This window comes from Monopterus albus, unplaced genomic scaffold (genome assembly GCF_001952655.1).
Source record: "Monopterus albus unplaced genomic scaffold, M_albus_1.0 scaffold194.1, whole genome shotgun sequence".
Taxonomy (NCBI): Eukaryota; Metazoa; Chordata; class Actinopteri; order Synbranchiformes; family Synbranchidae; genus Monopterus; species Monopterus albus.
The window spans coordinates 599,133-620,247 of record NW_018128074.1 but is presented as its reverse complement, the minus strand read 5'-3'; the positions used below and the strand labels follow the sequence as shown (position 1 = coordinate 620,247).

The window sequence follows — 21,115 nt, the reverse complement described above, 5'->3', positions numbered from 1 at the left end:
ACACTGCCATTCGGCCCGTAGGCACAAACGGCAGTGAGAGACCTATCCCCGACCCGAAGGCGCAGGGAAGCGACCCTCTCGTTCACCAGCGTAAACTCCAACACATGGTGGCTAAGCTGGGGAGCTATGAGCAAGCCCACATCAGCCCGCCGCCTCTCACCGCGGGCAACTCCAGAGTAGTAGAGAGTCCAGCCTCTCTCAAGGAGTAAAGTTCCAGAGCCCAAGCTGTGCGTGGAGGTGAGCCCGACTATATCTAGCCGGTACCTCTCAAGCTCGGGCTCCTTCCCCACCAGCGAGGTGACATTCCATGTTCCATGTCTCTCAGCTATACTCCCGCCTCCATGACACTTTGTTGCCTATAGCCCTTCTGTTGTTATTCCTGCTTCTCTACCCTCTGTTTTGATAGTCAGTCCAGATGTTAGCATCACCTGTCATCTAGCAAGGCTATAGGAAGCGTTTTTTTGAATCTGTGTGCAAGTAGTCATTTCAAAGAGTCAGCTCTTGGCAGTTTAAAGTCCAAAACAGTGGCTGCCAGAATGAAGAGGTCAGGCTCTTGTACACAGAGAGAGTGGGACACATCTCCATGCGGGACCACATTTTGACACAGGACTGGGACTCGTTAGTTACGCCAGCTAACGGTGGCTTTGGACTGGTGGCTGAGTTTTGTATAGATTGGTGCAACCAAGCATCCATAGTTTACAACTTTTCTAGGAAACAAGGCGTCAGTTTGTTTTGAGTTTCACTAGACCTTCTAACACCTGTTACGATGAGTGTTTGTGTGTAATCTTGCATTCAGGCTGCAGGTGGAGACCACTGGAGTGAGTGAGTGGGTGTTTGTCTACTTAGATGCTGACTGGTTGCTGCTCTGGATACCGAGGTGGTTCCTCCTTGTCCAACTGAGGCTCTTCTCTCTACAGTCTCCAGACCAGACCAGCATGTAGTGTCATCCAGTGTCTCCAATATTGTAAATGTTATAAATAACTTATTGTGCTAAAAGCCCTTTGCCATAGGGGTGGGGTTAGCCTTTTTGTTGTGTATCCTTTTCCCTTCTGTTTCCTTGTTTAGAAGCTTGGGTTCTACTTCTGTATAGGTAAGAACAGGGCTTTAACTTAGCTGGTTTTGTGTGTTATTTTGCTGGACCCACCCTGAAGCCTTTCTCTCCACTCTGTTCTGAGCTTCCAAATAAAATACCAATTTAGAAGGCTTAACCTGTTCACTGGTTGTTTCTGGGTGCTGGGAAGAGGGGAATCTCCTGTTATGCCTGGGCAACCCCCAGGCCAAGGTGTGACACACTGCACCTTTAAATTAATGCATCAATGTGGATATAATTGGGTAACTAGCATCTGTGAGTACAAATCTTAAGAACTGCGCAATTGTTTCATGATCTGAAAATGTCCTTGCAGATTGGGTCTATGTGAATTCATAGGGATCAAATTGAGATTTGGTACATATATTGAGTTTTCATGAAATGCCTCAGCTTAGGTTTTTTTTGGCATTGCAGGTTTGAGAAGTTGGATATTACCCCCAAGAGTGCTCAGAAGCTAAAACCGGTGTTGGAGAAGTGGCTGGCAGAAGCCGAGCACTGGAATCAGAAAGGCCAGCAGAATCTGATGGAGTTTGTCGGCGGTGAACCTTCCAAAAAACGCAAGCGTCGCACTAGTTTCACACCACAGGCAATAGAAGTTCTTAACTCCTACTTTGAGAAGAACGCACTGCCAACAGGCCAAGAGATTACGGAAATTGCAAGAGAGCTAAACTATGACAGAGAGGTTGTGCGAGTATGGTTCTGTAACCGGCGACAGACGCTGAAAAACACAAGCAAGATCAATGTCTTCCAGGTCCAGTAGCAACCTCATTCTGGGCGGGTTCACCACTGATCTTTTGTCCTTTTGAGAAGCTGAACATTGAATACACCAAGAGACATGCTGTTTGTGTTGTAAATATGATTTAAATTCCACTAGGGCCAAAAGAATATAAAGTTTTTGAAAAAAATAAGGAAATTACACATGATTGAAGTCTTCTGAAAGAATACTAAAATCAGTTATTGTGTTTTAAGGCTGTGTATGTTTACACTACTTCTGAGTGGTGGGTACTAAATTGAACTGCATGGTTCTCTTATCATATACATTGTTAATAAGATAAAATGTTTGATGAAGTTTTATACAAGTGGTTTTATAGGCTGCTCCTCTGAATTCTATTAGGTGGGTGTGCATTGAGCCACATTGAGTTTGATCACATAATTGTCATTTTGATGCAATGACTGATGGTACACTCATATTTGAATAATATGCTTTAGCCATCGTGTTTGATTTCAGAATTATAGCTGCTTCTTTATTTAATATTCGCACAGTATTTGTACTGCATGGGTAGCTCTGCCAACATAAGGTTCTGACAGGCATTAGGCTCTGTAGGCTATTAATAGGCATTACCCTACAACCTTATTAAATCACAATGAATTATCTAAGGAATGCCAAACATCATTTTTCCCTTTCTGGACTCCTGACTCTGAAGCAAGGGTTTTGGGACAATCATTATTTTTATATTTCTGATTGATAATCAGAAAATGTGTAGTTGTAATTTGGCATTGTGAAACTGTAGGGTCTTCATAAAGAGAGTTTTATGTTTGATGATCCATGGACAGCAGGTTCTTTTTAAAATAATGCCATTGCCTTTGATGCCAACTTGACATTTCTTTAAGTTTGTGGGATACCGATGGCGAACATACACAAACTTTGTGCACTGAAAAAAGGACTCACTGGGTCTTTGGATTTACACAAATTATGCTAGTATATGCAACGCAATTCATTCATATTTCCTCTGTTAACATAATTCAAACAAGTTAAACCTTAAAGAAAATTATGTTGGTTTTACACATTACCATTGTGTGGGACCGATATACACATTACAATCAAGTAAATCCAACAAATCTTTTTTTTCAGTGTGTGGGTGATGTGTGCGAGTTCACCACACTGTCCTGTCTTTACACTTTCTGTTTAATATGTTCAAAATACTCTGAGATTGTTGTGTGTTTCCTCTTTGTTCACTTGTGATGGTTCCCTTAATGGCTTGACATTGCTTTTCTGACATTTTTTATCTTAAGTTAGATAAAGCATATGTGCAGAATTGGAGCTTAATTGGCCTATTATGAACTATCAATTTAAAATAGTCTAACATTGCCTGAAACATTAATGCAAGGGTTTTTAATATCCTAGGCCTAATATCAATCAAATTGATTCAATGAATTAAAAAAATGCAATTAACTGTTCAGCCAAGGAAGGCGGGTTTGTTTTTTCAATTTGTTCTGTCTTTCACTCTGGCTGAGGTAGAAGAGTGCCTGCAGTATGAAATTAGATTATGTACTATGGTAGTTTTCTTTGTCTTTGCCAATTCTTCAAGAATTCTTTGCACTTTAGTGGCTGCAGGGAAGGTTAAAGGGTAATGAACGGTTTATGCACAGTGCAAGTTTCAGTTGCATTTGTAACAGAATATAATTTGTGCAGTTTAAAGTTTTTGAGCAGCAAGGAGCTTTGCTTTGCAAAATGTTAGCAGTACTGGCAAAACTGCATTCGTCAACATGACAAGCAACATCATTAATATTATTGTACTTTTTATGCAGATGAAATGTAAAATGCTGTAGATTACATATAAAAGCTAATATGCATTAATTGCATCTTCAAAAGATTTTCTTTCAGCTTGTGAATGATATGTTGAATGTTGCATATAACAGTATGCCCCACTTCATATTTGCCTGAATTAGAGTGGACCTATATTGCATATCTAATTATAAAATAACACTGCAAAGGTATTGCTATAATATGTGTTTTACCTTCATATTCAATAAGGGAAGACAATATATAATATTGTTTAATATACTACCTTATCAATAGAGAAAAGAAGAGCTAAATTACAATAACAAGATAACAGCTGTTAGTCATTTGACTCTGCAAAGCACATAAAAAATGTCAGGTCTTCACTAGTCAAAAGAAAAACAAACATTGGATGCTTTTGTCATTTTCTGTTCAATTGAATAAACCTTGTCTATATCACTCACTGTATGTTGTTGTGTGTTATTATGTTTTTAAACTTTTGCATTGACTTAATAGTTAACACTGACCACCACCACAAAAAACAGACTTTACAAACAAAATGTCACTTCTACTACTGGCCATGTTAACCTTCTAGGGGGCCCTGTTGACACCTGCTGTACATGGCAGTTTCATGATTTCCCCAGACATCCAGAAACCAACCTCTAGCCTACCTACTCTAGAGCTGTATACTTATACAGATAAACATGGTTTAACTGTATTTTCAAAGTGCATCATACAAATAATCAGAAAATGTGACAAACCTTTTAAAGCATAAAATGGCAAGAACTGTCCAAGAAGTAAAAGTGTATCAAGTGAAAAAATCAAGTTACTGTGAAAGACAGAAGTTGGCTCATGAGGGTAAGTCAAAGGATAATACAAGAGACCAGTGGCTACATCACCTAATGGTTGTACTATCATTTGGATTACTTTTGCATTACTTTTACTAGGTGTCTTTTCAAAAACTCCTGTCACATATTGTACTTTACATTCACACATCCTGTAACTTATGTATTGACGGCCGGTAGGTGGCGGTAATGAACCTTAAGGTCATGCTAGTGCTATAAAATAAAAATCCACGAAGAAGAGTATGAAGCGGAAATTATAGCTTCGTTTTTCGAAGAAGCTAGTTAAACAAACAAAAGCAAGATATTGTATTACAAATGTTTAGGGGAGTTAGATAATTTTGATGTTTTTCTATTTAAAGATATGTCTAACGGGACGTTTTCCCCTTTAATGGCCACTAACTGAGGCGAAAAAGGGCTAGCATCCTACCAGCTAAGTTAGCTGGCAGGGTAACTAACGTTAGATAGCTAAGAGGTTAGCTCGACATGTTTATTTTAGTGCAGAGGCGAAGGAGCGCGACATGATGGCATGAAACTCACGCAGTGATAGCAAGTAGCCCCGCTTTTTTATTTAAAGGTAAGCTTTGTACCTTTCATTGGATCGCGTTAGCTAAATAAAAGAGAAAAGTTTAAAAATATTGGAATTTGTCACCAGTTATTGCATAGGAACAGTACATCACGGTTGCATGAAACGTGTGAACAGACTTTAGAAGGTTTACAGTTACAGTAAATATCAGAAGCTCTGTATTGCTCAGAATAGTAACCTGTTATCCAAAATTACACAAACTGATAATGTGTTAATGTGCTGATTCTTTTGTCTCTATTTTGTGGCAATGCCCGTCGATTGAACATTTAAATGTCGCCGTTTTTCGCGAATTTAAGGTTGGGGCTACACCTAATGGCAGTTCACTTATTATTTAACTTTCTCCACTGAAGATTTGGGACAAAGGTTTAAAACTTGGCTTAGGTTTTTAACCGGAACTGCACCCCGTAAGGCCTCCACATCGTCACCATGGCGTGGACTCTGAAGTTGCCTCTCACTGATGAAGTGATTGAGTCCGGACTGGTCCAGGACTTTGATGCCAGTCTCTCGGGCATTGGCCAGGAGCTTGGTGCTGGAGCATACAGCATGAGGTACAGTATGAGTTTTGGACGGTTTGAGTCTTCTCTTTTAAGTTTATTGTTGTTATTGACTTTAATTACAGTTCTAACGTGTTTCAAATTAGTACAAAATATTCTGGCACCCTCAAAGTGATGACTCCTTCAGTAGCCACTATTTAGAGTCAGTGATCTTTCACCTGCTTAAGCTTGAATGTCAGCAGTGTGTGTGTTTACATGACCCAGAGCTTTTAAGATTATGATTTTGTTAGAGGTGTAACAATTATTAGATTTTTTTTTTTTAATTGCTGACTATTTTCATGACCTGTTTCAGTCCTTTTTCAGACAAAATACCACAAATTAATTGGCCTATGTGTTGTTTTTTTGTGTCTTAATACTACAGTAAACTGAATATCTGTTGTTCTGGACTGTCACACACAACATAGCACTTGATGACAGTACCATGGTCTTCAGGAAACTGATATTTTTCCCAGTTTTTGATAATTTATGGAGCAAAGGATTCATTGAAAGAATAGTCTGAAGATATCTATTAAAAATTGTTAGATGTGTTGGCAGTCTGCACTCTTAAATGTGGAACAGGTTAGGGGTTCTAGATGAGGATATTTGGCATCTTTTAAAGACTTCTCTGTTCAAATTAGCCTTATATATGGACAACGTTATGTGAAGTTTGATCCATGAAAGCTCTTCGCACTTAGAATTCCTGTACTGAAAGGTAGCAAAAGGACAAACTGATCACCACATGCGGTTGAATGGCAAAGCTAGATGAAAAATACTTGATGAAGTCTGATTGGAGAACTAGATGTTGATGTTCCTAGTCGCAGCATAGTCGTGACTTGTTAAGTGCCGATAGCTCACAGTTAAGTGGTTTTACATTAGGTGATGTCTTATTCAACTGTTTAGGTCCTAATAGATATTTACAGTGTAGGAGTACATGGAAATAATGTGAACTTGATTTTAGGTTTGCTGACTCAAGCACTTTTCTTTGCCAAAGAAAGGGGCCTCACTTTTATGTCATTTTCTGGCTGGCTAAGTGACCTGTTATATGATAATGTACAAGGTGCAAGGCACCTTCCTGTTCCTGAAATTTTTTTGTTGAGAGGAGCAGTTAGGTACTGACTGGATACCTTGGTACTTCCCGACTTGCCCCCATTAAACTTAATGAACTGCAAAGCTTGACAACACGGTAAATAGCCATTCATTCTCAAGTGTTGCCAGGTGATGGTAGAAATTGTTAGACTCTGTATGTGATTTAACATTAATCAGTTCTGTTTTTTCTCTGCTCTCCAGTGATGTGCTAGCCCTCCCCATCTTCAAACAGGAGGAGTCCAACCTGCCTCCAGATACAGATGACAAGATCCTTCCTTTCCAGTATGTTCTGTGTGCAGCTACCTCGCCAGCTGTTAAACTGCATGATGAAACACTCACCTACCTCAACCAAGGTCAGCACTGGGATCCCAGTCCTAGTGTACCTTTCATCTTTGTGTAAATTTATTGAGATCTAAGAACATAAATATAGAAGCCACTGACAATGAGTTAAGCTGCTTTGACATAGTAGTTTTTGATATTTTATAACCTGAAGGACTATAAATCTTAAAAGGCAAATTTAATGGTAGTAGAAATAAGTGGTGGTGGGAAACAGTCAGTTAGGAAACATGTTGCTGTGTGGTCTGAAAGGGTGTGTTTATGACATTAACCTGCATCAGTATAGCGACACCTTCTTTTGTGGATGTTCAGCCTGTTGTCAGTTTATTGAAAAGGTGAAAGACATTTAAGGTGTCTTTTTCTCCATTGTTGCAAAGATACTGTGGTGCTTCATGGTTAGCTCACAGTATATGTGGTATTATAGAACTGACATTATAGTCATAGTCATGGCATGTTTTGCAACATATTGTATTGTACTGTGAGTACATTGTGTCGTTGGAACTATATGAAGAAGTACATGTACAAATTTAGCCTTTTGTGATTAGTATTAGGTCAGGATATCAGCTGTGAGTGGTGTTTTGTGGCAGCCTGGGTAGAAATGAGACACATTTGTTCACTGTGTGCACTTGGCATTACAGGACAGTCCTATGAAATAAGAATGCTTGACAATCAGAAAATAGGAGAACTTCCGGAAATCACAGGTAAAATGGTGAAGGTAAGATTTTGACATTTCTCTTCATTTCACACATACATTAGAATATATTTTCATAGTTACTGTCTTGTCTGCCAGACCAGTATAAAAGTGAGTAGCATGCGTTGTTTATCTCGTTTGGATCCTTTATAAAAATTAATCTTTCTAAATTCCAGAGCATTATTCGTGTTGTGTTTCATGACCGGCGACTTCAGTACACAGAGCACCAGCAGTTGGAAGGCTGGCGCTGGAACAGGCCCGGGGATCGCATCCTTGACCTGGGTGAGCACCGAATAAAAATGGCCATTTTACTTTGCTGGCCCCAGAAAGTTGTGGTTTTATATATTATACTGGATGTGTGTGTCGAAAAACAGTTGCTGTACAGCCTTGTATTGTATATACAGATGGGTGAGCAATGAAAGGAAAACCCACATGAAGTGTCTCAATGCGGTGCTGAGCCACCATGTACCACCGGAACAGCTTCATTGCTCCTTGGCACTGGCTTTCCAAGTCTCTGAACTCTCTTGGAGGGACGGACGCCATTCTTCCAACAGATATCCCCTCGTGGTGTTTTGATGATGGTGGTGGAGACGCTGTCTAACACGTTGCTCTGACATCTCCCATAGCTGTTCAACTGGGCTGAGACCTGGTGACTGTGAAGGCCACAGCATCTGATTCACATCATGTTCATCAACATCAAACCATTCACTGACCCCTTGGGCCCTTTGTCATTTTGGAAGAGGCCACTCATTTATTCAGGGTTTTCCTTTCATTTATCACCCGTCTGTATATTATATAGCCCAGCTGACCAATAATGTTTAGATTCAGTGTGATGACTGTTAACTGAACCCCAAGCACAACATGACAGTGATGATCATATGGAGAAGATGGTGCGCATAAGAACGATTTTGATAACAGCTTGTCTTACATTGACCAATTGCAGATATCCCCATGTCAGTCGGCATTATCGACCCCAGGGCTAACCCTACTCAGCTTAACACTGTGGAGTTCCTTTGGGACCCATCAAAAAGAACCTCAGTTTTTATCCAGGTAGCATGATGGACAACACTGTTGTTTTCCTGAATTACTTTGTGTCATTAAAAGTAGTGGCAGTAATCTGAGGTGATTTACTGTATAGCACATTAGCATTATAGCACTAAGACTGTTTACAATTACTGTACTCATCTGATATGTTTGGCAAAATGGCGAGTACAGTGAATGTCATTCTGCAGGCAGTAGTTACAAATGCAACAATTTTGCCAGGATCAATTTATTGATTTCACAGGTTGTATACTGTGTCATCATTCCATTAGAGATTTCAGCTTTATATTCTTTTCCTTTTTAGGTTCATTGCATCAGCACAGAGTTCACCATGCGTAAGCACGGTGGGGAAAAGGGTGTTCCTTTCCGCATCCAGATTGACACGTTTAAAGAGAACGAGAATGGAGAGTATACAGAACATCTCCATTCTGCCTCCTGCCAGGTCAAAGTTTTCAAGGCAAGTAAAACATAGAAGCAAAAACTTGGATGCACTGCAGTGCAAGCATTTGTTGTATTGGTCTGTGGTAGTGTTTTTCATGGCCCACGTTTCCTTTTTCAGCCCAAGGGTGCAGACAGAAAGCAGAAGACAGACAGAGAGAAAATGGAGAAGAGGGCGCCGCAAGAAAAGGAAAAGTACCAGCCCTCTTATGAAACCACAATCCTGACAGAGGTTAGCATATTGTGAGAGTGTTAATGGCATAATTCAGTGCTCAGATAAAAATTAGGCTTACAGCTTTCTGTAACTGTCACTGAAGAATATCCGTGTGCTTCTAAACACGACTTGGCAAAAACAATTGCATGATGGGCATTGTGTCAACCTGAAGATGTTTGCATCCTTTCCCAGTAGAGCCTCAGCTAATAATTATTTTCATCATCAGTTAATCTGTCAGTTATTTTTAGGTTAAGTGTTTAGCTTGTGACATTTTGAGGAATTCTGTAAGAAGAAAAGCTGCATTTTTCCAGAGTCCAAGGTAATATGCTCAAATTCTGTGTATTGTCTGACCAGTGGTCCAAAACCAAACATGTTCACATTGCAGTGATCTAATACGGAGAGAAGCAGTAAATCCCCACATTGAGAAGCTGTAACCAGAGAACGCTTGGGATGTTTGCTTGAGAGACAACAAATGATAAATAGTTGCTAATTAGGTTTCTGTCTATCGATGGACTTGTTGTTTCACTCTTCATATGTTGACTATCTGCTGATACAGAGTCCATTTTGATCCTTACATTCATTAGTCCCAAAAGTCTTGACCCTAATACTGGAGGTCATGGTTAAAAAGGATAAGTTTAAAACCTTAAATTATTGTTGCGATATAAATAAAAGATTAACTGCACATGTTCCTGCTCCAGAAACTGCTGTGACAAGACCAGTTAGTGAGAAGACATATCACTTTGTTGGATTAGTTGGAACTACACTAGCAGTCTGTTTGTAGGGCGGAGGTTCAACCCTCACAGAAGATGTTTGGCTGAGTATAGACTCCCGCCGGCACACCTCACTGTGTGAACTCAGTCATTCACCAGTGCAACCAGATAGTTTTCCACATTCACACACACTGATTTTCTCTCACATATGGAGTGAATATTTGCACTAGAAATCCCACTTACAGTGAGGGAGAGCAGCGGTTTGAGGTGCAGTAGAAATAAAAGCAGTGGAATACATTTAAGATTTTGCCAGATTTTGATCTGCTTTACTGAACCCAAGAAATAAAAAGTGTAATCCACCCTTTGGATGACACACTAGTGGTCTGAGTCATAAACAGTGTGGGAAGTGAAATGTTAGGGGAAGCTGCAAGCTTATAACTGGTGACAGCAGAAATGTATTCCTGAGGTTATTTAGATGCCCAGTAACACAGCGTTATTGTGTTGCAGTGCTCCCCCTGGCCTGAGATCACATACGTCAATAACTCCCCATCCCCTGGCTTCAACAGCACACACAACAGCTTCCCAGTTGCAGAAGGGTATGAAAGTTATCCAGTTTTTAACATTACTTACTGATTAATGCTGGTTGCTGTTTGAATTTAATTTACCATCAAATCTGCATAGAGTGGCTGTGTGCGGTTACTGAGGAGCACACAGGATGTTCAGTTTATTGCTAGTGTGGATTCCAGTTTACCCCCTAGGTTCTTATATGATCTTTTAATTTTTTTTTTTAGAAATGGATCACCAAGTCACCAGCCTGAGCCTGTCATTCAGGTAGTTGATGTAAGTAAACCTGAATTCTCTTTCTGGATGTTATTGGGGGAGTGTGTCCAAAGCTTTGACTAGTAATGTAGATGAATCATGAAGATGAATCAGTGTTTTTGCAGATGAAGTTGTTGCATCATGTTTGACCACTATTAAATTAACTCTGTGTTAAAAAGGTACATTAAGTAGATTCAGGCTATTGACAATTACTGTGCTGCTAAGACTCATCATAGACGATGCAGAATATTCAGTTTGTCTTTAAAATAGACTTTACAAAACCTTCTGCATTCTGAAGTAGAAGAATGCAGCCTTGGTCAAACTCAATCTTTGGTCTGAGTTGTGTGCCTTTACACTTTTCCTTTTTGTTTTTAAAGTTTAGGACAAATATGAATTTCTACAAGCAACCTATATTTAAAGTTTAGGACAAATATGAATTTCAAGCTACCTACCTATGAGATAGTTTGAACTGGGTTCTGTCTTGTTTTTTTTCCTCAGAATTTGTTACCCACAGCAACACCACAGGATGTTCTGTCTTGTCTTTTTCCTCAGAATTTGTTACCTACAGCAACACCACAGGATGCACAACAGTGGCTTCTTAGAAACCGCTTCTCACCCTTCTGTCGGCTCTTCACCAACTTCTCAGGTAATGCTCAATTTTTACAAATTACACACAGATGCACATACAAAAAGCACCCGTTTATTTAAGTGTGTAATAAACACAAATATACCTGTTGTTTCTAACAGGGACAGACCTGTTGAAGCTGACCAGGGAGGATGTCATTCAGATCTGTGGGCCAGCAGATGGTATAAGACTCTTCAATGCACTGAAAGGACGGTGGGTCTCCTATGTTATCCTGCCTGAAAACAAGTCATTTATCACATACGTTTATGGACGTCTTGCCATTTTCTCTGTGTGGATGGTGTTCCTAGGGTGGTGCGACCGAGGCTGACCATCTATGTTTGCCAGGAGTCTCAGCAGGCACGGGAACAGCAAGCAAAACATGAAAACGGAGATGCTGCCGCCAACACCTTTTTTGGTCTGTCCATGGTTGTGCTTAATGTTGGTTTGTTTTAGCAAAGGGCATTAAATGAATCTTCTAATGAGGCACAGTGCTTGGCAGTTAACTGTTAGGAGGCTTTGTTAGGTGTGTCCTGAAGTTGCAGTGTCATTGCATCCTGATAACATTCACAGTGATCAATAATGTATAGAACTAGTAATCAGGGATGTCCTGATCCAGTTTTTGGGCCAGATATTGATCCATTTCCTTTAATATTACTTGTCTACTGATACTGATTTGATCGGATACTTTTGTTTACTTACAGTAAATGTTCAAAGAAATTTAAATTAATCTGTGTCACTGTATTTTTCAGGAACTTCTTGATCGAAATACTGGATCAGGCCCTGGTTCCAAAATATTAAGTTTATTAGGTTAAATTAATGATATAAATAAAAGAATAACTTGGAGCAGGACAAGACTCTCAGAACTACAGATTCATTACGGGACGGATACTAACGTCTACTTCATATCACACACAGTTTGTGTAACCAGTCCAATTTAGATATCTCTGACAGTTTAATGACTGCTGCATTAACAAAAGGTGGCAGCTGTCATAGCATTACTGGACAAAAGCATAAACCTTGCTGTGTCTACACTTAACACACATCGCCTAACATCTTGCATGCACATGCAGTGTGGGAGGCTTGTGTTCATGTCTACTACTACTGGGTGCGTGTTTACTTGCGCATAAGAAGCGCTAGGTTTACAAAGACACAGAGGAGCCTGCAGAAAAAACTATAGTCCAAAGCTCCGACAGATAATAAACAATGAGGACATTAATGTTTACACCGTGGTAAAACACAGCAAATAAAAAAAACTATAGACACTTTACAAAAACAGTTAACTGCCATGTTCAGTAGCACTGATGTAAACAGGTCATGCTTGATGTATTTCTCAATTTTGCCAGAGATCGCGTTGAAACTAGTGAGCTTTCATTGTTTAGGTGGATTATGTGTAGTGTTTAACATGAGTGATGTGTCAGCCCACTCCTGTGTGATGTAGACGGGTTGATTAATATATGGGCCACATGACATGCATCTTAACAATGGAACCGAGCCTGTTCAGATACAGGACCTTACTTCTAAATAAGGACCGTAATTGGTCGGCTTTATTCTTGCCAATACAGATCCTGGGAGATAACGCCCGAGCCAATGCCAACACCAGTACCTGGTATCAGATCAGGGACTCTCTCCTAGTAATGCTCAAATAAGCTGCTTTTCTTTTTTTCACATTTTACTTGATATGCACTATGCATTTAATTTTCTGTTGCTGACAGTTGAAGAAATGGTTTCACATTTGGGAAATGTGCTTATGTACTTTCTTAATGAGAACCATAAATTCTCATTTGTGTAAAGTCAGCCTGAGTTGTGGTGATAATTCCTGCAGTCCTTTCGTCACTGAGCTTCACAGGGAGCCAACAGGAGCTCTTTATATGCCAGGCCAGTTACTGAAGTTATTCCAAACACGGTCTGTTGGTGTGCTTTTAAAAGTAACACGCATCACTGGCTGTGCATAAGACAATGCCGACTTGTGTTGTGTACAAAGTACATTTTAATTACAAACATAACAGTTGTTAAATAGTTAAAATCTCCATAAAACCACAACACATACTCACACATCAAGTACAGTGTAATATATTCACTATATAAAAATAGCAGGAAAAAAAAATGTATATTTATGTTTATTGTACCTGTTTGTTTCGCCAGTATATCACGCCATTTACCTGGAAGACCTCACAGCCGCTGAGCTGACAGAGAAGGTTGCTCAGCTCTTCAACATCTCACCCAGACAGATAAACCAGATCTTTAAACAGGGTCCCACTGGCATCCATGTGTTGGTCAGTGATGAGGTAAGATGATCTTTTTTTCCCCAGAACCTCCTGTTTTCTGACTTTACCACGGCTACAGATGATGTGTTGTTTCCCTCCTACTTTAAATTGTTACTCTTTTCAACAGATGATTCAGAACTTCCAGGACGAAGTATGTTTTGTCTTTTTCCTTGTTTTCAGATGACACAAATGATGGCTACCACATCATCCTGAAATGAATACTGGGCGAAAGAATAGTGTAGCCTTGCTCTTATTTAGACCCTATCCAGTCAGCCCCTCTAGAGCTTCATACTCCTTGCTGTTCTTGGAATATGTGGAGCTGCCCCAAGAAAACCTCTTGAGGCTGCTAGGAGGAATATGCGACAGAAACCCCGGCCCTTTTCTCACTATACCTTCTTGTCTTACTTTTGAGGAAGTGACTCTTTTTACCACAGTGAAGTAAGGTTCTCGTCGCCCTGCCATGGTCGTATTTTCCTCTGTCGCTATTGTCTCATGAATGAGGTTAGTGGCACTACAGCTGCTGTCACAGTTTATTAGCTGAGCATCTGGTGTGCCAAACCTCTGTGCTTCAGAATCAACAGTTTGCTGTCTCTTTACAAACCAACAACAAAAAAGGAAAAACAGGCAACAAAGACAGATAGTTACACTGACAGTACTTGACTTTTGATTTCCGAGGCAGCATGATTGTTCCTCTTCCTGTTTGCCTTTTGGGATCCACTTAAGCCAGTCTGCAAGAAACATGGTATAGCTGACACAATCACACAGTTGCATCCAAAACCCACGAGAAGCATCAGCATCAGCAATCAGGACACTAAGGGGATCCAGCTCTCTTCTGAAACACAATTCCTTTAAAAGTTAACAATCTTAGCCTGGTTTCACTGGTTTGAACCGTAACCTCTGAGAAGCAAGATGCCCCCCAGATTTCTATAGATTAGTGTGCATACTGGCACTCCTGGTTGTTATTTAGGAATCATGAAAGATGATGAAATGCTGTGTTAGTGATCACACTAGCCAGCTGTCACTGTTCCATGTGCTTCCTATCCCTGTCTACTTATTTAGCCTTTAATTTTGTTTATTTTTGGCCATTTCCAGCATTGTTTTTAAGCAGATAATGGTTGTACAAATGTTTTCATAAGGAATCATCCGTTTACCTTGGCAGTCTTTTGAAATATTTTTAGCATACGTACATTTTTTTTTTCATCATTGTTTTTGGATGTACTACTTCCAAATACTAATCAGTGTAATGGGTTCTGGGGAACACCAGAGCTGCATGTGAACATCTATGGTTTGTTATGTTCAGTCCATTGTACTGCTTACATTAAATTGATAGTTTAGCATTTTAGCTATCCGTCTTTGGCATTATTAAAATATTTACCAAAGTACTGGCCGCCATCTTTTTCTTTCTAAAAATACATATTTTTACAATTATACCCTAAATGTTCTAAAGTGCCCCAGAAAGTCTTCAAAGGTGACGCCTGATTTTATTTGCATTACTTAACACACTGCTTTCCCTTTGTTGGACAGATGTGGAGACAGCTAGTCGTTTTGTTGCTATGGAAACTACGTTTTGACAAGACAAAATCAATCATGTCATATATTGGTGCACATCATATCTGAGCCGAAACAGCAGGTTCCTGTTAAATGATAGCCCTGTCATAATGCTGTCACATTTCCACGTCTGTTTCTGCTCAATATGAACAAAGACAAAAAGAAAAAAAAAAAAAAAATCATTTCCCAGCATGCTCCGGTGCAAAGCATGCCCGTGATGTCACAATAAGCGTATATATATGGCTACAGGGAAGAATTCCTTCCTCCATTGTTACGTTGTAACAAACAGGGCCGGGGTGAAACGCGGAGAAAGGCGTCTTCTCGCTCGGATATTGACAGTATTTTGACACCAAACGAAACAAACCGATATCCGCGTTAATGCCAGAAGACGGCGACGTGAGCACAGTCGACTGAAACCGCCCCGGTGAGAAAAAGGATAAACGAACACAGATGTCAGCGGATTTCTCTACTGCAAGGTTTACACCGCAAAGATAGGACATTCTGCACTTTATATTTGGGTTGCACCGAAAATGTTGGAAATAAGTCGCAGCTGATCATATGACGTCCTTCCTTCTCGCCGACTTTTAAATAGGCTGTATAGGCATGCGGTATTTAAATACAACCGGCAGCTCCTGTTTTCACTGTGCAGAACAATGAGCATGGAGCCTAAGTAGCCCGATACAGTCATACAAGTTTTGCAGATTGACAATCACGCAAGGGTTCAGTCAGATCAGTCTGGGTTAGCAAAGCTCCACGGTTGCAGTCTGGCTACTCGGTTCGGGGATATCGGTTTTGGCAGAAAAAGCATCTCCCTAGGGCGTTAGAAGATTGATGTGCAGCTCGCAGTGGGAGGAAAAACGACCTACGAGTTGGTTGGAATAAGGGTCCTTGTTTCTGCCCCAGGTAAGACAGGGCTTAGTATTTCATTAACCAGGCGGTTTGTCATTGCGCGTGTGTGTGTGTGTGTGTTTAAAAAAAGAGGGGGGGCCCTGTGCCTGTGCCTGTCAGGCTGATAACCAACCGACCAACCAACCAACCAACCAACCTCCCCCATCACTGTCTGGTCAGCTGCTGCATGCACACAGTTAAACAAATGTCTCATCCTGCATGTCCCCTCAAGGTAAATAAATATGAAGTAACTTGTCTTTAAACAGTGTCTGCTGCTGTCCTACCAGGTCCCTAAGAGAAACATGGTGGAACAGGAGGGTGTCGGATTTTCCTAAGGGAAATGAACCTATTATCAAAATTCAGCCTACAGTCAATGTAATCTCTTTATATTAGGGTCACAGTTGGAAGATGGTTCAGATAAGGTCTGTAGGCTGCTTCCCAGGCCTGCACTTGTTCCTCAAGGCCTCTTCAGGGGTTAAATTTAGTTGAGGACCTCATTCCCAAATAGCAACATAAAGGAAAATCCTCTTCAAAACTGAGTTTATGAGCTTTTTTTTTTTTTTGATGATTTTTGAATTTCACCATTGCAGTCACAAACTACAGAATCACTCTAATGATCAACATATTGATTAATTGGTGAAACAACTGGGCTACTATTTTGTTTTTTTGAGATACTCCATCAAGGTTTAGGACATTTTAGCAGAAAGTGTCCCCTTGTCCCAGTAAAGTCCCTATGTATGGCTGCAGTAGTTGTTCCATTAGTCACTGTCCACAGAGCAGCTTCAGGAACTGTCTTTCTATGACATCATCTCTGTTTAGCTTAAGGACAAACAGCATTGTACAGTATTAGCCTATAGAAATTTTCATTTCCCTTTGAAACCTCAGTGGATATTGGCTCGTTTGGAGCTGTCCCATTTCAGAATGATGATTTGATGTTACTGTCAGTAGCATGTGACACGTTAACCAAGGTCCAGTTAAAAATTAGCCTCACAGATGTAGAGCAACAGGGTAAACTATAATTACCTTCAGAAGTATCTTAATCATACCATAAGGGATGCTAATGCGGTTAGCAAGGTGCAGTTTTTGACAAGGACACCTCGTCTCCGTCAAGTGTCATCATGAGCAGCAGTTTATTTGGATTGTGCCTCGAAAACAAAACTGAGATGCAGTTTGACCACAGACCTACAGAGCAAAACATGACATGAGACATAAATTCTGCTGCTGCCATTCACCTTGTTTGACCTCTGATGGAACTGATCAGCTCCAGGTTTTGGGTTCACTTGTATCGAGCCCCCTTTTCCACTGTTTATAGCAGAATTAAGAGGAAAAAAGAGCGTGCAGCCGTAGAAATCATTTGCTTCAAGGCGGTTTTCATAAACCGTGCTTGTCTAGTTGCCATGGTGACATTTCTAGACTTGATTTCAAAGTAGGATTTCATGTGAGATGCGGGGCAGAGAGAGGCAATGATGGAGGTGTAATACTGATGAAAGAAGACGGGACCAAATAGCTGATGACGAGAATCGACCTTAAACAGGAACAACTTGATACAAGAGATCCAATGCTCTGATTGACCAGGTAGTTAACAAAAACATTACACAGTGCCACAAACATTGCCAACTCTTCCTCCAAATAGGGGATTTTGCAAATTCCCACCAAAAATCCGCTGTCTCTGGTGCTGTGTGTGTTCTCCGTGACTTGACGTGTGTGGCTCTGTGCCCTCAGACACCGAATTTCCATGGAGGCAGGTTCGTCTCTCAGCCTCAAAAGACGATATGAAGAGGTGGACAACAGCTCTCCATTCTCTACATCTAAGGACTCTGATGATGACATCTCCAGCAGTGACAGCGCTGACAGCTGTGACAGCCTCAATCCCCCTTCTAGCACAACATTTACTCGTAAGGAGCCGCAGAGGGCAGACATAACAAAAGGCAGTACACTCCAGACCACACTCAAACAGCTAATAAGCTAAAGTAGTCCTTATTCATATAAAACATTACATTTCAAATCTCATCCCCTTCTCCCCACCTCAGCCACCTCCATCCTCAGACAGCAGAAGCCGTCACTGGGGGGGAAACGGGTCCGTTTTGATGTGGTGACGGTGTATTACTTCCCCCGGCGGCAGGGCTTCACCAGTGTGCCCAGCCAAGGGGGCAGCTCCCTGGGCATGGCCCGTCACCACTCCTCCATCAGACACTACACGCTGGGCGAGTTTGCACGGGAACAGGAGAGCAGCCACCGGCACACTTTACGCCAGCACCTGCGTCAAGAGAAGCTCAACGCCCGCAAGATGAAGGTAAATTCAGACGCTTCATCAAATAGTGAGAGACTAATCAGTCGGTTAAAGGGATGTAGTAAATAATATCATTTTGTGCTCCAAACGGCCTTTTTTAGTCAAGCAGGGTTTTTTTTTTTGCATTTTGAGCCTTGCATAATGTTTTGTACCCTTGATTGATCAGAGAATGTTTTTGAATGAGCCATCTCTCCCGCTTTACCTGACTCGCAGAAGAGTCTATAAATTTAAGGTAGATCTCTCTATTTCTATTTTTAACTAAGTATTCAAGTACTGTACTTAAATGCTATTTGAGGTACTTTAGAATTTCAGTTTATTCCTACTTTATACTTGTTTCACTCTATGTAATGTGAAATATTGAGCTTTATACCCCGTTTTTGTTACCCCTCAAAACATTGGGCTCAAAGAGCTCAAACTGTAGTACTGAAAAAATAATAAAAGAAAATGTCTAGCAGAATAGTTTTTGTTTAGTTCCTTCCTCTCCGTTTATCATCTCACAACCCTTCACATTAATTTTGTGACACAAGCCCCACATTGGGAACCACTGGACTAAACTACTTAAATATATATATATATATATACAGTGCCTTGCGAAAGTATTCGGCCCCCTTGAACTTTGCGACCTTTTGCCACATTTCAGGCTTCAAACATAAAGATATAAAACTGTAATTTTTTGTGAAGAATCAACAACAAGTGGGACACAATCATGAAGTGGAACGAAATTTATTGGATATTTCAAACGTTTTAACAAATAAAACACTGAAAAATTGGGCGTGCAAAATTATTCAACCCCCTTAAGTTAATACGTTGTAGCGCCACCTTTTGCTGCGATTACAGCTGTAAGTCACTTGGGGTATGTCTCTATCAGTTTTGCACATCGAGAGACTGAAATTTTTGCCCATTCCGCCTTGCAAAACAGCTCGAGCTCAGTGAGGTTGGATGGAGAGCGTTTGTGAACAGCAGTTTTCAGTTCTTTCCACAGATTCTCGATTGGATTCAGGTCTGGACTTTGACTTGGCCATTCTAACACCTGGATATGTTTATTTGTGAACCATTCCATTGTAGATTTGGCTTTATGTTTTGGATCATTGTCTTGTTGGAAGACAAATCTCCGTCCCAGTCTCAGGTCTGTTGCAGACTCCATCAGGTTTCCTTCCAGAATGGTCCTGTATTTGGCTCCATCCATCTTCCCATCAAGTTTAACCATCTTCCCTGTCCCTGCTGAAGAAAAGCAGGCCCAAAACATGATGCTGCCACCACCATGTTTGACAGTGGGGATGGTGTGTTCAGGGTGATGAGCTGTGTTGCTTTTACGCCAAACATAACGTTTTGCATTGTTGCCAAAAAGTTCGATTTTGGTTTCATCTGACCAGAGCACCTTCTTCCACATGTTTGGTGCGTCTCCCAGGTGGCTTGTGGCAAACTTTAAACGACACTTTTTATGGATATCTTTAAGAAATGGCTTTCTTCTTGCCACTCTTCCATAAAGGCCAGATTTGTGCAGTATACGACTGATTGTTGTCCTATGGACAGAGTCTCCCACCTCAGCTGTAGATCTCTGCAGTTCATCCAGAGTGATCATGGGCCTCTTGGCTGCATCTCTGATCAGTCTTCTCCTTGTATGAGCTGAAAGTTTAGAGGGACGGCCAGGTCTTGGTAGATTTGCAGTGGTCTGATACTCCTTCCATTTCAATATTATCACTTGCACAGTGCTCCTTGGGATGTTTAAAGCTTGGAAAATCTTTTTGTATCCAAATCCAGCTTTAAACTTCTCCACAACAGTATCTCGGACCTGCCTGGTGTGTTCCTTGTTCTTCATGATGCTCTCTGCGCTTTAAACGGACCTCTGAGACTATCACAGTGCAGGTGCATTTATACGGAGACTTGATTACACACAGGTGGATTCTATTTATCATCATTAGTCATTTAGGTCAACATTGGATCATTCAGAGATCCTCACTGAACTTCTGGAGAGAGTTTGCTGCACTGAAAGTAAAGGGGCTGAATAATTTTGCACGCCCAATTATTCAGTTTTTTATTTGTTAAAAAAGTTTGAAATATCCAATAAATTTCGTTCCACTTCATGATTGTGTCCCACTTGTTGTTGATTCTTCACAAAAAATTACAGTCTCGATCTTGATGGGGTACTGCAGTAAAATGTAGTATTAACAATAGTAACAAAAGTATAAACAGTATTTATCTAATACTGTAACATAGTGCACATGTATAATAATGACTGAATCACAGGGACCAGTTTTCTGCTGAATCTGTGTTTGAAGTGTCGGTCATCACCCACTTGAATTTAAAACATAGAATCAGTCTCCTACTGTCCACAGCTCAGCGCTCTACACTGTCGTCCGCAGCTGACGAGGAATGGCACAGTAGAGTGCGCTCAAGCCGACCTGCTGACTCTGGAGGACGTATCGGATGAGGATCTCGATGTGGATGGGGTGGAGGTGGATGACTGTTTTTTCCTTCAGCCGCTGCCCACAAAGCGTCGTCGAGCCCTGCTGCGAGCCTCTGGCATCGCCCGCATAGATGCCCGGGAGAAAGCTGAGCTCAGAGCCATCCGCCTCTCACGGGAGGAGTGTGGCTGCGACTGCCCCGTGGGCTTTTA

General features: G+C 40.8%; 3 protein-coding genes across 10 annotated transcripts in view; all 3 read left to right on the top strand.

Moving 5' to 3' along the window:
- The window catches only part of pou6f1 (POU class 6 homeobox 1), a 13,845-nt gene extending 11,013 nt beyond the window's left edge, over positions 1 to 2,832 (top strand). For 5 of the 8 annotated variants that reach the window (XM_020617743.1, XM_020617746.1, XM_020617747.1 and 2 more), the window contains one exon: positions 1,502 to 2,832. In XM_020617743.1, coding sequence (XP_020473399.1) covers positions 1,502 to 1,847 — 346 coding nt within the window. In that variant the 3' untranslated portion in view covers positions 1,848 to 2,832. Of the gene's footprint in view, positions 1 to 796; positions 1,071 to 1,501 lie in introns of those variants that run through there. The other 3 variants (XM_020617750.1, XM_020617748.1, XM_020617751.1) reach the window with 3 other exon arrangements.
- Positions 2,833 to 4,657: 1,825 nt separating this feature from the next.
- On the top strand, positions 4,658 to 15,477 carry tfcp2 (transcription factor CP2). Its single transcript, XM_020617741.1, is given in 16 exon segments — positions 4,658 to 5,006; positions 5,366 to 5,563; positions 6,836 to 6,987; positions 7,609 to 7,685; positions 7,838 to 7,943; positions 8,605 to 8,711; positions 9,007 to 9,159; positions 9,262 to 9,372; positions 10,572 to 10,660; positions 10,856 to 10,904; positions 11,436 to 11,529; positions 11,631 to 11,721; positions 11,817 to 11,923; positions 13,651 to 13,793; positions 13,900 to 13,935; positions 13,937 to 15,477. Coding segments are annotated over 15 exon segments (1,491 nt in total). The 5' UTR covers positions 4,658 to 5,006; positions 5,366 to 5,441; the 3' UTR covers positions 13,991 to 15,477.
- Positions 15,478 to 15,554: 77 nt separating this feature from the next.
- Positions 15,555 to 21,115, top strand: part of csrnp2 (cysteine-serine-rich nuclear protein 2) — a 9,556-nt gene continuing 3,995 nt past the window's right edge. The window contains exons 1-3 of the mRNA XM_020617742.1: positions 15,555 to 18,103; positions 18,239 to 18,501; positions 20,862 to 21,106. Of these exons, the coding sequence (XP_020473398.1) occupies positions 17,944 to 18,103; positions 18,239 to 18,501; positions 20,862 to 21,106 (668 nt within the window). The 5' untranslated portion in view covers positions 15,555 to 17,943. The remainder of the gene's footprint in view (positions 18,104 to 18,238; positions 18,502 to 20,861; positions 21,107 to 21,115) is intronic.